Consider the following 13,518-nt stretch of genomic DNA (forward strand, 5'->3'; position numbering starts at 1 on the left):
GGTTACTCGTCCGTTTATGTTCTAAACTTTTTTTCTCAAATGTTGTTTTTCACGCCTGTTTTGCCCCGGATCCCAACAATATTATAAACCCCGGTCAATACAACATTGATGCACGCTCGTGCACAAGGCATACCGTTTTAAGCGTTATAGGATATTTCACATTTACGTCGTCGAGTAAACTTTTCGAAAATCAAAACCAAAGTACGACAACATTATTTATTATAACGATAATCGATCAACTAACCGTGTGTTATAAGCTGCGTGTACCATCGCGTATGACCACTATGATCGCAGTAGGCGAATGTTGCCAAAATAGTAGGCGTATAATATATACGCGGTCATAGGTAGGTATACGCGGGTGATTGTTGACGTTAGCGACTAATGCTCGGTAAACGTCAACCATACTTGAGTATCGTAATATCAGGGGTGGCTTCAGAGACTTGGTTAGAGGGGGGGGGTATAATTTTAATTTTGCTTGCGATTATAGGTTCTTCATAATATACATAATATAGATAGCAGGTCATATCTATATGCTTGTTCGTGTCTATGATAGTCGATAGTATAATATGTTTTTAGCTTATCATTTTCATTACATAGAACTTTTTAGAAATACAGGCCTGGGGGGGTCGCGATCCACAGGGCCCCCCCTAGAGCCGCCTCTGCGCGATATATACCATAGGTACGATTTCTCAGATAGTACCCGATGAGACGTTGACTCTCTATCACAATATTTTATGATATAGCCAAGGTGTTGTATAAGATTCTATTTTAAATAATAAACAAAAATGTACTTAGTCGAATGAACTGTGGAGGGTAATGGGTAATGGTCTTCATAACTACAGTCAACTCGACGATAGTATAAATAAGACATAATTACGGCATGATAAATATTAAAATATTTACTACGAAGTTTAACAATATTTGTTTATCAGTTTGCTATTCATTTATCGACTATCGAGTTAACCGTAATATATATATATATATATTATATTCTACTCGATCTATACATCTAATTGTAATCCCAAGTCCGTTTTCATAGAAAAAAATAATTGCGATTTAATAATTGTTTCCATTTCTATGTAAACATTCACTAAATACATTTTGTAAACGTCCTCGTTGTGATATTCACCAAAATCATTAGTAAATAATAATAATATCTTCAATTACTGGCGATTGTCAATACTCACTGCTCTGCGATCAACACACCTCAACATAACAATATAATATATATATATAGGTTAGGTTACACAGTATATAGCCGACGTGAGTAACCAATAACTATTTCCCTACTTTTTTATTACAAATTATTTATTAGTTACTCTCGCGGTTGTCCATTGTCTAGTAAGTAGTAGGTATTATCCATCAGAGCGCGCCGTGCTTATCCGAATTCAGAAATACCTCGACGCTTGTGCGTTCGTTCGAAATTCGTTTAGTTACGTGTTGCTTTGTTAGTTTCAGTCGTCTCAGACGTTTGCGGCAAGGCACAAGTATTGTTGCGCAGTTTGTTGCATTCCATTGGTCAGTGGTAAGTTTTTGATTTTTTGTTACAACTATTTTTTTAATTTTTTTGTTTATTTATAGTCATAAAGCATGTCTATATAGATTTACTAAATTTTATTGTTTGAAGCAAATAATTAAATTAATTAAATAATATAATAAGGTATTATTAAATTTATACTTGTAAATTGTTTTGCATGACAGATCTTTAAATTTTAAATAAAAACTTAAAACTATTATTTAAGATAGTTAAAATGTTCACACACTTATAATTAGTAATATTTATAATATATAATGTTTCTAGTTTCAATACTATGGATTAGAATAACTCAATAGTATTTATATTTTTATTTTATCAAAAATTCTACACGTTTAATAAACGTCTTCTATTGTAATAATAAAGAATAAATAGCTTAATAGTTTAATTAGATTTACTTATTAAAACATAAATCAGTTATGTGTAGGTAAGGTGTAAGTACTTCAGTTAGTTAAATTATATTTTTTTTTCAAATAAAGAATAGTTAATTATTATAATACATAGATAAAATTATCTCATTATTTTATAGGTACATAATTATTTTTTTAAAGACATATAGTTAATATCTACAACAGGAAATACCTTATAATTGTTGATAAAACAAAATTAAGATGATTACTTCAAGAATATAATTATATAATTGATTATAGTTAAAAATTAAAATATGTATGTTCTTATTTTATATTCCTTTATGTTATTACAGATAGCATTGATTATACAGAAGCTTAATTAATTGAAGTTGCTCAAAGAAGAAACATATCATTCAACATGCTTCGTTTCTTGTGCAAATCTCATTTAATAGCTGGGCGAAGTATGGCCGTTCAAACTCTATCAAGAAATATGGCCGGTCAAGCGCCGCAGAAAATGGAAGATTACTTCAAGGATAAAAAGATCATAGTCACTGGATCTTGTGCTGGTAAATTAAAAAATAGTTAATATTTTATTATTATTATTATTATTATTATTATTTATATACACCTGTTAAAGTTAAACATTTAACATTGATACATGGTACACACATTGCATTGGATATAATACATATAAAATACCTACACATATATAATATAATATCAATACTAATGTATGGTTGTCTGATGGATTCGTATGCACGGTATTAATTGTACACAGGAGCGAAAGCAGGAAAAAATTTCGGCACGGGGGGGGGAGTTGAAAAAATGTACAATATTATCATACTATTTATTTGTAGCCTTGTAGGTGAGTTAATATATTCTTTATTCCTGATATTTCGGAGAGGGTTTAGCCACCTGCGTTCGCGCCCGATTGTACCTTATATTTTTTTAAAACATACATAATTTTATGTTTTGGAAATTTTTATCTGAGCACTTTAATATTGTATAAATTTTGATTTCGAACAATTAAAATTTAGTAGGTATTAAGTATGGAGATTTAGATGATCACCTATTACACTAGTATGGAGTATCTCTTGGTATAATCGCCGACCGTCTCTCGATTTAGAGTGATTTTTAACCGTTTCACTGAATGATTCAATAAATTAGATTTATCTCTGCAACTACAATTATTTCACGTTCTAATGGCTGTGTTATGGATCTTGGGTTTATGTTTAGTACTTTAGTAGTAAACTTGATTAGTGTTATCATGTCGAACGTGTTTGTTACAAGGTATTTAAAATATTGCTTTTATTTTAATATTATGTAGAGATTTTGGCACAAACTATGCCTAAGATTAGGTAAGGTATTCTTATAGTTCTAAACGCCCTATTCTTGAGTATGATTCCGTTCTTTAAGTGGCGCCCGGGAATTGGGTCACAATAATGAAACTTTTTTTTCAAAAAGGTATAAGTACGGTAATTAAACCTCTAAAATTTAACATTTAGAACAGGTAGACTCGATGATTTGGTACACTATTTTAAAGAAGCGTAGGGACATTAAAATCCAAGAATTAAACTTTAATTCGAAACCTAATCTAACCTTTACTTATTAATTATTCATACTTAGTATTTACCTACATTAGATATTAGTCTGTTCTAAATTCTTTATCTGCAAAAATTGACATATTTAAATACTCTACTCTCCTCAAAATTAGAGGATAAAAACATTTTCTAATCACGAATTTCGTATTAATATTTAATATGTTTACAATTTATATTGAGTGTAGTCACAAAACATTAATTGTTTTATATTACCATATATCATGGTTTTAGATTTAGAAATGAAATTATATTTATTATTTTTATTTCTTTACATTACATAACATTTTAATACTATTATTAACACTACTATTATCGATTTTATAAAATATTAAAACTGAGTATATTGTGATAATACTATTATTTATTGTTATAAGCACTAAATTAAATGTCGGTTTAATTATATGTAATTATAACTAATCATAAATTTTTAGATTTATTACAATCAATTTGTTTTGAAAGCCGATTGACATTAATTATTTTATAAATAATATATCAAATCATAACCTGACCATTTTTTTAGGTATGGGTGAAAAAATTACACAGAGATTATTAGAGTTGGGAGCATTTGTTTATGCGGTGGTGGAGAAAGAAGAAGGCGCTGCTAAAGCATTACCCGGAACAAAACAAATATTTTGCGATGTTTCAAATTGGGAGGACACTTATAAGAAGATGTATGACATCGGACCAGTACATGGTTTAGTCAATAACGCCGGTGTAGCTGTTATTGAGTCATTTTTTGAAGTCACCGAAAATGGTTGGAATAAGTTAGTATAATTTTAATTTTTTTTTTCTTTTACGTAGATATTATATTGGCATGGATATAGAGTATATATAGCATAATATGCAATTTACTCCTTAAAATATTAGGTCAGATAAATCAAAGTTAGACTTGTTTTTAGTTCCAAATACGTGTTTTACTTTTTGTTAAGTTTTTACTCCTAAAAGTAAAAATAATAAAATTCTGAAATCTTAAAAATAAATTATAAAAATAAGCGTATTTCGTTTTAATTATTAGTGTTTTATTTTAACTTATATTATATATATATTGTGAATATACAATAATAATCATAATAATAAAAATGAATATAATTAATACATATAATCGAGTGTGAAAATATAAATAAAATTAATCGAAAATAATGATTAATTAATGAATAATATTTTCTGGTATTTTACCAAATCTCATCATTCGAACATTTTGATTGTAATGACCCTCTCCTAATGATTATTCATATTTTTATTGACCTTAAAAATGTATACATGTATTATATTCTGGTATATATAGTCATGACTCATAAGTCATCACAAATGTATAATTATTTTTTACGAAAAGACAAGCAGCTATTTCTTATGGTGTATTTTTTTTCAGGACTTTGAATATCAATGCCAGAGCTTTGGTGAGAATAAGTCAGGCAGTGGCCAAAAACATGATTGATGCCGGTATCAAAGGATCTATTGTAAATATTTCCTCGACAATTTCAACAGTAAGTATTATGATATGAAGAAGTATTATTATATTTTTTTACAATAACTAGCATTGACCATATACGATGAAATCGCTGTTTTCTAAATATCTCATAGTCGTATAGATGTTCTAGATTGTGTACCTATGTGAACTAAAATAAAAAGTTATATATTATGTAATAAAAGGTTTATCTATTAACGTTAAAAGTGGCACGGAATGAAATTGAAACATCTAGTACAAAATGTTAAAATAATTTGATTGACCCACTCACCCATCCTTCGGGAAAATTTAAGCTTAACTATAAATAAATATACTATTTTAAGTATAAATGTATAAATTATAATTTAATGACATGTTGACGTTGTAGTGTTCAATAAAGTTATAGCAAAAAGACGTGCAGTATTTGGCACGCTGCAATAGGTACCTACTCCATACCTTACCCGCCCGCACATTCGATATTCGAGGTAGTTCAATCGAATTACACAAAATGCGTAATTGGTGCCACTGAACGTTAAAACCAAAAAAAAAAAAAAAAATTAACACCTTACATTAGTCTGATTAGGATATAAGGCTGCTCGACTGGACCGTTTAATCGCACCGCACTGTATAATAGTTGTTAAACAATATATTTATGTTTTACTTTCTAGAGAGCCATACCCGATCATACAACATACTGCGCATCTAAAGGAGCCGTGAATCAAGTGACCAGAACAATGGCAATCGAGCTGGGTCCGTATGGTATCCGTACGAACAACGTGAACCCGACTGTCGTGTTGACCCGCATGGGTAAAATCGCGTGGTCCGATCCCAAAAAATCTGAACCCATAATGAGACGAATCCCACTGGGCAGATTCGCAGGTACGTGTACAATATTATAATTCGAAGAGTGTGCCGAACCGAAAACCCATCTCGGTGCCGCACGCTCAGTCCACGAACACATACACACGATTTACTGTGATATAGAATTTAGTGTTTTTACTTTATTTTTTAGAAACCGACGATATTGCAAATGCAGTGATTTTCATGCTCAGCGACTATTCCACTATGGTAAACGGGACGTCTCTCGTAGTTGACGGCGGGTTCTTGGCAGGATAGACGACTTCGCTGCTAAACAAATCTATCAGGGGATTCACTAGTTCAACATAAAAATGTAATTTGTTTTGTCTACATTTCAAAAATAAAATTATGTGTAATTTATATGTGATTATATACATATTTTATTGCATGCGTTGTACAATGACTCGTATACATTTTGACAATAAACTGTGAATTCTGAATTATATAATAATGTGTTTTACATTTTATACTAGTAAAGTTTACTTTTGTACTCCTTTAATCATAAAGGTAATAATTATATAATTGAATTATAGTAATATGTTCACTATAATATTGGTAAATGATAGAATTTACCTCTATTATTATATTTAAAAGTAAATATATTATCTGGGCCCTTTATAAGTAAGTTTTATCAGATATTTTAATTTCGAAACAAGTTTAAAATTATAAATTGTTGTACTACAATGTTAAAATGTTAACTTGTTCATCATTAAGATATCAAAATAGCAATTGAGTGTATCGGGGGAGTATTATGCCCTTAATGAAAATGCAATAACTAAAATAATTATTGAATAACACATTATATTCTACGGTTGTAATTTTGCAAATGTTGTATAACCATAATCAGTTTAAAATATTTATTTGTGTATATTGCATTAAAGTATAATAATATGTCAAAAACCATAGGCCCAATTCCCCTGACATAGTCACCGCAGCCGCGTCTTATCAAGCGAAACGTGCTAATTAAAAACTTATAATTCAGCTCTGTCGATATTTTAATTCTTTCTTCAAAAATAATACGTAATACGTTTTGAAACTAATTTAAAACTGTCTTAAAACTTAAAACTGGAATTATTATTTTGATGACTGTACAGACGGTTCCAACTAGCTGGTATTTTCAAACCTACGAGTGAAACTAAATAAATACTCAAATAAATAATAAAATACGACAATGATTATTATTATTGATTTGTTATTTTATTAGGCACGCTCTACGCGCGATCGTATCGCCGTAATATAATTTGATCGAAATACCAAATGCAGCGATGATAATATCTGGAATATTTTAGAGCAGGGCAGGGCGTGATCCGGCAGAACAACGCATTTATTTATTTTTGGCGCAAATATCGCGCGCAGTACGAGGCATCGAGTGATACGACGAATGCGCGGCGGGTAGTCTCGTGTGCGCGCCAAAGCCGCAGCAACAATAACGCATTTGCTATTGTCTGTTTGTAATAGTGTGGATTTTTTTTTTTTCTTGTTCCTCTTCTGATCACCCTTAGTACAGAAAAGTGAAATCGCGTCTGCTACGATGATAATATAATGTATCACACACACACACACACACACACACACACATGCGCGCGCGGTGTGTGTTCGCCGACTCTCGTTCGTCGCTGTTGGATATATTTGACCACCCCGCAAGCATCCGCAACTCCGTACCAACCACCGAAAGAATGTTGTTGGACGGGTATAAGTAAGTGTTTTTGTGCGCCGACCGGTCGCCACTCACCACCCACGGTATAGTCGTGCACCGGTCGCGCACACCGGTGTTGAACAGGTTTTACCGGGTGTGACCAAACTATGTGCCGCGAACAAGTTTTTCACAGACGCTCCGAAGGACGAGAAATAGGCTGAAAAAATATGCGTAATATCCTGCAAAGGTGTCGTGCGCAAGCGTCGCCATATTTTCATCACTTGTATCATAATTTACGAGCTGAAAGATTTCATTTAAAAGCGACAGCGAGAGAGTGACTATATATACTATATATATATACACACACACAAGGTGATTTTTTAAGCACGCTCATCCCATTATTATGCTTAAATTATGCATATATTTAAATTTTGATTTTTACATAGTTTCAAGTTGTTAAAAATTATATTTTTAAATATTTCTTATTTTTATAGTTTTTTTAAGTTTTTTACTTTTTTGAATGGCAACATAGTTTTGATTTCATATTCCAAAGTAGAAACATTTTCTGAGTATTGTGATACATACGAATCGAATTTAGGGCGAGTAGTTTACGAGTTATAACTTACAAGTGTTTAAAGTTTAGATGCGCGGAGTGGAGTGGTACGGGGTTACCCCACGAAATGTTTGTCCACTTCTCCGCTTGTCTAAACTTTAAATACGTATAACTCATAAAATACTCGCCCTAAATTCGATTTTTATGTGTCTAAATATTTAGAAAATGTTTCTACTTTGGAATATGAAATTAAAAAAACTCTATATGTTGTCAATATAATAATTTTTTTTAATTAAAACGTTGTTTTTTAACAACTTGAAACTATGTAAAAATCCTTATTTGAATATATGCATGATTTAAGCATAATAATGGGATGAGCATGTTTAAAATATCACCTTGTATATATTGTATAAATATATATATATATATATATATATCGCCCTACATGCACCGCATACTCACATTACTCGTGTATAATATATATATATATACATTCGAGCTGGTGTGTGTGTTTATGGCTGTGATTTTTGTTAATAGCATATGTCCATACGACCGTAGAATAATATATATATATATATGTCTTTCTGTGACCAATCGTTATAATGGACAATATTGGAATTGTGCGACACGATGGGTCGGCAGATGTTCAACACAGTCGGTTACCTCCCCGTTGTTAGAATTTCGGATGAAAAGTAAAACGGACACCTGCTGGCTGCTATCCGTAATGTATATAATATACCGAGTGATCCGTAAATACGTTTGACGTAAAACGCTTAATATTTTAAAAACTATTGACGTTCTTGGATATAGAAACAATATTTTTCTAAAAAAAAATATATATTTTATTTAACGACACGTGCATTTTTAATTTCTTATTTCATAGCAAAATATTTTTTTGTTTTGAAATAAATTAAAATTATTTAAAATGTATATATTCAAAAACTTCGACGTTCTCTGAAATAATGAGTGATTTACGTTAAATTAATCACTCTGTATATTGTATACAATATGTGATACGCACAGCACACAAGTATACTTATATGTTGTTCAAGGATGAAACGTTGACACAGCTGTAGGACTAATCCTATATTATTTAGTAACAACCCTCGTCGATACGGCGATACCTGCAATAGCTACAACGTAGGTACCTACTAACTTGTTATTTTATACTGAGTATAAACTATAAAGCGTAAAATAGAAATTCATTTGCTCTTTTAAAATATGACTGACAGTTTAATAATTGTTTGATTATATTTAGTTATTTCATTAGTTTTTTTAAAAAAAAATAGGCCACGGGTTCCCTGCATCTTTTTCATTTAATATATTATATTTTAATTTACTTAATTTATGTACTTTAGATAAATATTTTACACGTCCTGTACACACATTATCCTAAATCAATAACATCTACAGTGCAATATATTTTGCGCTTGATAAGGTTTCATATATAGTGGATTCATATTTGCATTTGGACTAGACCATTTTGCCCATATTAAACGGTACCCACATTAGGCGGAATTCACTGTATTTGATTTTTATTCTATACGTATGGTACATTTTATTCTGAATACTTTGAGTTTTTAATGCATTTATACTATTTGTAAGGTATTTTAATGCACTAAAATCATGGTCTTCGTTATTGCTAATTGTATTTGTACAAATTATGCATTTGTACAACATGTCTATGTCTATGCTAGCGCCTAGTTGTCTATATCTTAAGTATAAATTAGTATTGGAAATCTAAAAATATAAATAATGTATGTTATTGATATACCAATAATAAGAAATTTCCTTTAAAACTAGATTTTTATTCGTTTATTGATATCCATATAATTTCGACCAAATTTTAATTTTAAATGTCAAAAACTTATATATACTTATATATTTATTAAGGAACTTAGAAAAATCAAATTGCGAAGCTTAAGCTATAAAAATGTAACAGTATATATATATATATTGTTAACTACAACATAATTTGCAGATGTTAACTAAATGCTTAGTTATAAAATATAACAAATAAATAACTTATATTTTTAACAATTGTGTAATTAACTCCGACAAATACGATTGTAACAGTTAATACTTTGGAATTTAAATTATCTACTTTTAGATTTGTAACACACCCAAAATCTCCATTGTCAAGTAAAAATGTACAGTCAATATACAATAATATGTACTTCAACTCATTATCTAAAATATAATTTAACATTATCGCAAATCATGGATTTAGTATTTTTATTAATGTCTTGACGATAGATATTTAATTCAAGTTATTTAAAAATATTTTACATTATGAGACAGAAAATAAAGCAAAATCAGTATTTATTTAAAATAATGCAAATATATATTATAAACATTTATAGCAAATTTAAACTTATATTTGTATATTCAAATACTTCGTGAAAAACCGTAAATTTTTATAATAATATTTTAAAAGTATTTTTTACAAGACCGTTTCAAGTAAAAATCAAAATGTGTATAGATAATTAATAGCCACGTATAGGTATAGTTGATATAAAAATAAAGATCACAATTAGTATTTGATATAGTAACGAATTTGTAATTAAAAATAAGAATTTCACATTTACTAATAGCCAGTCGTTATTGAATTTAGGTTTGAACTATCGTCTTTGAACTTAATCGTCATTTAATCGTTGATTGTTAAATATTGAAATAATATTAGCTGTTGACCGTCGTTTACTGTAATTATTATAATATAGGCAGTCTCCCGTCTGTATGAAAACCATTTTCAGAACAGATTAGATTTAGGTAAACAAATCGTGTGCATACACGTTCCAATGTTCGGCGCGCGCGAATCAAAACCTAGAACGTATCTATAATAGGGGTTGGAAAAAAGGAGGGATAACATTCTGGCGGTGGTCGAGTTCGACTGACTGCCGTCAGCACACGCAGTTTTCCCTTCACACGCCGCGTACGTTGTTTTCTCAACTCGGGACCGACGGTAAGTAAAAACCAACAACCATTATATACTTATCGTGCAAACGTATTACTATTATAATATCATATTATTATCATCGGTACCTTATTTTATTATTAGTATATATCATTAGAACAACATCAGACGCCTATTCAGGTCAATTATTTTGTTCACAGTTTTTTTGCGTACGAATAAATATGATATTATAACAGTATTGCTTTTTCTATTGATAATATTTGCCGAGTCGTGATAGCTTGAAGTTTTTTTTTGCCACTACAAATGCTAACTATTTAACGTTGTGTTTCTCAACCTTTGTATTACGGCGACACACTATTAAACGTTTTCATACCTTGTGACACACAATAACAAAAAAAAAAAAATTAAAATAATACCTATTCATTTTTATCAATATAGTGTCAACAACAGTGGCGGTGCCAGTATTTTATGACTGGTACGGCCAACTTGAGGCTCGTAATTTTACTGAAGGAGCTGATGAGGGGGATAGATCCTCTCAAAAACTTTTTTTTTTCTGCTAACATTTTGAACAAAATATTGGTAATGACAATTCGTGTTAGATAAAAACCTATTATCCCCCCTCCCCCCAAACCAAATTCTAATCACGCCACTGCCTATAATAATATGTGAAATCTTTGCTCCACATTTCCTGGCTCCTGCCGGCTGTCAAGTATGCTTTTAACTATTTACATAATAAAATAAAACTATATTGAAATAATTACAAATTTATAATTTAATGTAGAAATTATAAATTATAATTTGATATAACACTTTTGTAAAAACAAAAATCGCTTGATTTCACTGTGATTAAGATGGCATATCAATAATGTAATATATTTCTATAAAATATTGTGTTTGGATAGCATATAAAAATGGATTATACCAGTAATATTCCCGTCGGACGTTGTTGTGATGTAATGACCCGATAACTGTGTTATGATAAGTCATAACACTCATATTACGTATATTCAGTGGGATTAACAAAAGACAATGAATAATATTATATATATTTATATATAGGTTTTGATGGGAATTTTAGTATTTAAAATTTAAAATTTTCATAAAATTTCAGGTAGGGCAATGGCCTGCCTTTACACACCGGTTGAGAAACACTGATTTAACGTATTTAACATAGAAAATATATAAGTTGAAATAATTACAATAAATAGAAATAATTCTATCCCTCTAAAAATTTAAGTTAACGAGACTCGACTGTTATCGTACTATACGTATTATAATAGATACACGCCGAATATTATTTATACGCTTCTGTTTCCATATAATATAGTTTCGTTTTGAAAATCAAAATAATAAATTTGGTTTAAAAAAATAATAATTCATCTATTGTGGCTCATATGAAATTAATATTTGCTATAATGTTGGCGAGCATTTTTTTTTCAATTACCTTATTGGTAAAATTACTATGTGTTTGGACAGTATGTAATAACATACTACGTCATCGTATATATAAATATAAATATATATTCTAACAAAAAAAAAAAAAATCATTTAAGTACCATATTGTCCATATAGGTAATTGTATATCATTTCCCAGCTATAATTCAATACAACTAACATATCATTAATTAATGTAAGTGACAGTGGTTCTAAACGAAGTAGAAAAAACGGTTGGAGTTTAAATGGTTACACTACAACTTACAAGGTCTGATATTTCGGCGATAAAGGTTCTTACCAAAAGTATGAAAACTCACTGCCTCGTATGGTGTGATCTACTAAATTTAGCATTCAGTAATAATTATTATTTATTACATAGTGTACGATGTAAACGTACAGTAGTAAAATATTAATTAATAAATTTGTATATTATTAATACATATACAACTTGTTTCTAAGGTTAAATACTTTTGTATTTCGGAATTTGGTATTTTTAAAACATTATACAACGGTACAAGTACCTATTGTATAATCAGTGGTTGATCTATTGTATTATATCTTGCTTCGTCTTCGTCTTCCGTTCGAAACCACCGATCGACGCAATCAACCGAGGTTGTCCGCGGGTGAAAATTCAGTGGGCATGCGGGCAGCCTTAATTTTTTATCAATAATCAATCATTTTTATTAATGCGAATTAATATATTAGAATGTATATTAAAAAAAAAAAAATTAAAGTAACACACTAAAATATGTATATTACATTTTACACTTATAATAGTAACTAATTGGATACAAATTGCAATTTTATATTATTTTTCCCAAATTCATCAATAACTTTTTCTGTTATATTAAGTTCTTCGATTTTTTTTTAATGTAAACTTAACATACATTTATATACTGTCACTATATAAAATAGACCCAATAATATTTAGCAACGAGACTTATTATTTTCGATTTATAAAAAAATATGATATAATTTTATCAGCGCAGCTATCGTACACCGGTACGTTGTACCTACATAATAAAATATAATTTACACAAATTTCTACTAAAACGATAAATATGATGTATAAAATATAAATTATGAATTGAGAAAGTGTTAATTTGGTATATACATGGCATTCATTTTTCAAGTAATTCCGTGGGTCTAAATGTCCAACTATACCCAAGGACTGAAAAGAGGCAAATTCGCCAA

General features: G+C 29.7%; 1 protein-coding gene across 1 annotated transcript; it reads left to right on the forward strand.

The window, feature by feature from the left end:
* The first annotated feature begins 1,469 nt into the window (after positions 1-1,469).
* LOC113558442 (L-xylulose reductase-like) lies at positions 1,470-6,170 on the forward strand. Its single transcript, XM_026963902.1, has 6 exons — positions 1,470-1,525; positions 2,238-2,450; positions 4,006-4,249; positions 4,855-4,969; positions 5,598-5,808; positions 5,942-6,170. The coding sequence occupies exons 2-6, from the start codon at positions 2,303-2,305 to the stop codon at positions 6,043-6,045; spliced, it is 822 nt and encodes a 273-aa protein (XP_026819703.1). The 5' UTR covers positions 1,470-1,525; positions 2,238-2,302; the 3' UTR covers positions 6,046-6,170.
* The last annotated feature ends 7,348 nt before the right edge of the window (positions 6,171-13,518 follow it).

The sequence above is a fragment of the Rhopalosiphum maidis genome, chromosome 3, assembly GCF_003676215.2.
Source record: "Rhopalosiphum maidis isolate BTI-1 chromosome 3, ASM367621v3, whole genome shotgun sequence".
Lineage (NCBI taxonomy): Eukaryota > Metazoa > Arthropoda > Insecta > Hemiptera > Aphididae > Rhopalosiphum > Rhopalosiphum maidis.

Excerpts from the sequence above, each read along its gene's own strand:
- LOC113558442 (XM_026963902.1), top strand. The coding sequence starts at position 2,303 with ATGCTTCGTTTCTTGTGCAAATCTCATTTAATAGCTGGGCGAAGTATG. Across the intron at positions 4,250-4,854 it reads ACCGAAAATGGTTGGAATAA|GACTTTGAATATCAATGCCA; the intron begins GTTAGTATAATT and ends ATTTTTTTTCAG. Across the intron at positions 4,970-5,597 it reads TTTCCTCGACAATTTCAACA|AGAGCCATACCCGATCATAC; the intron begins GTAAGTATTATG and ends TTTACTTTCTAG.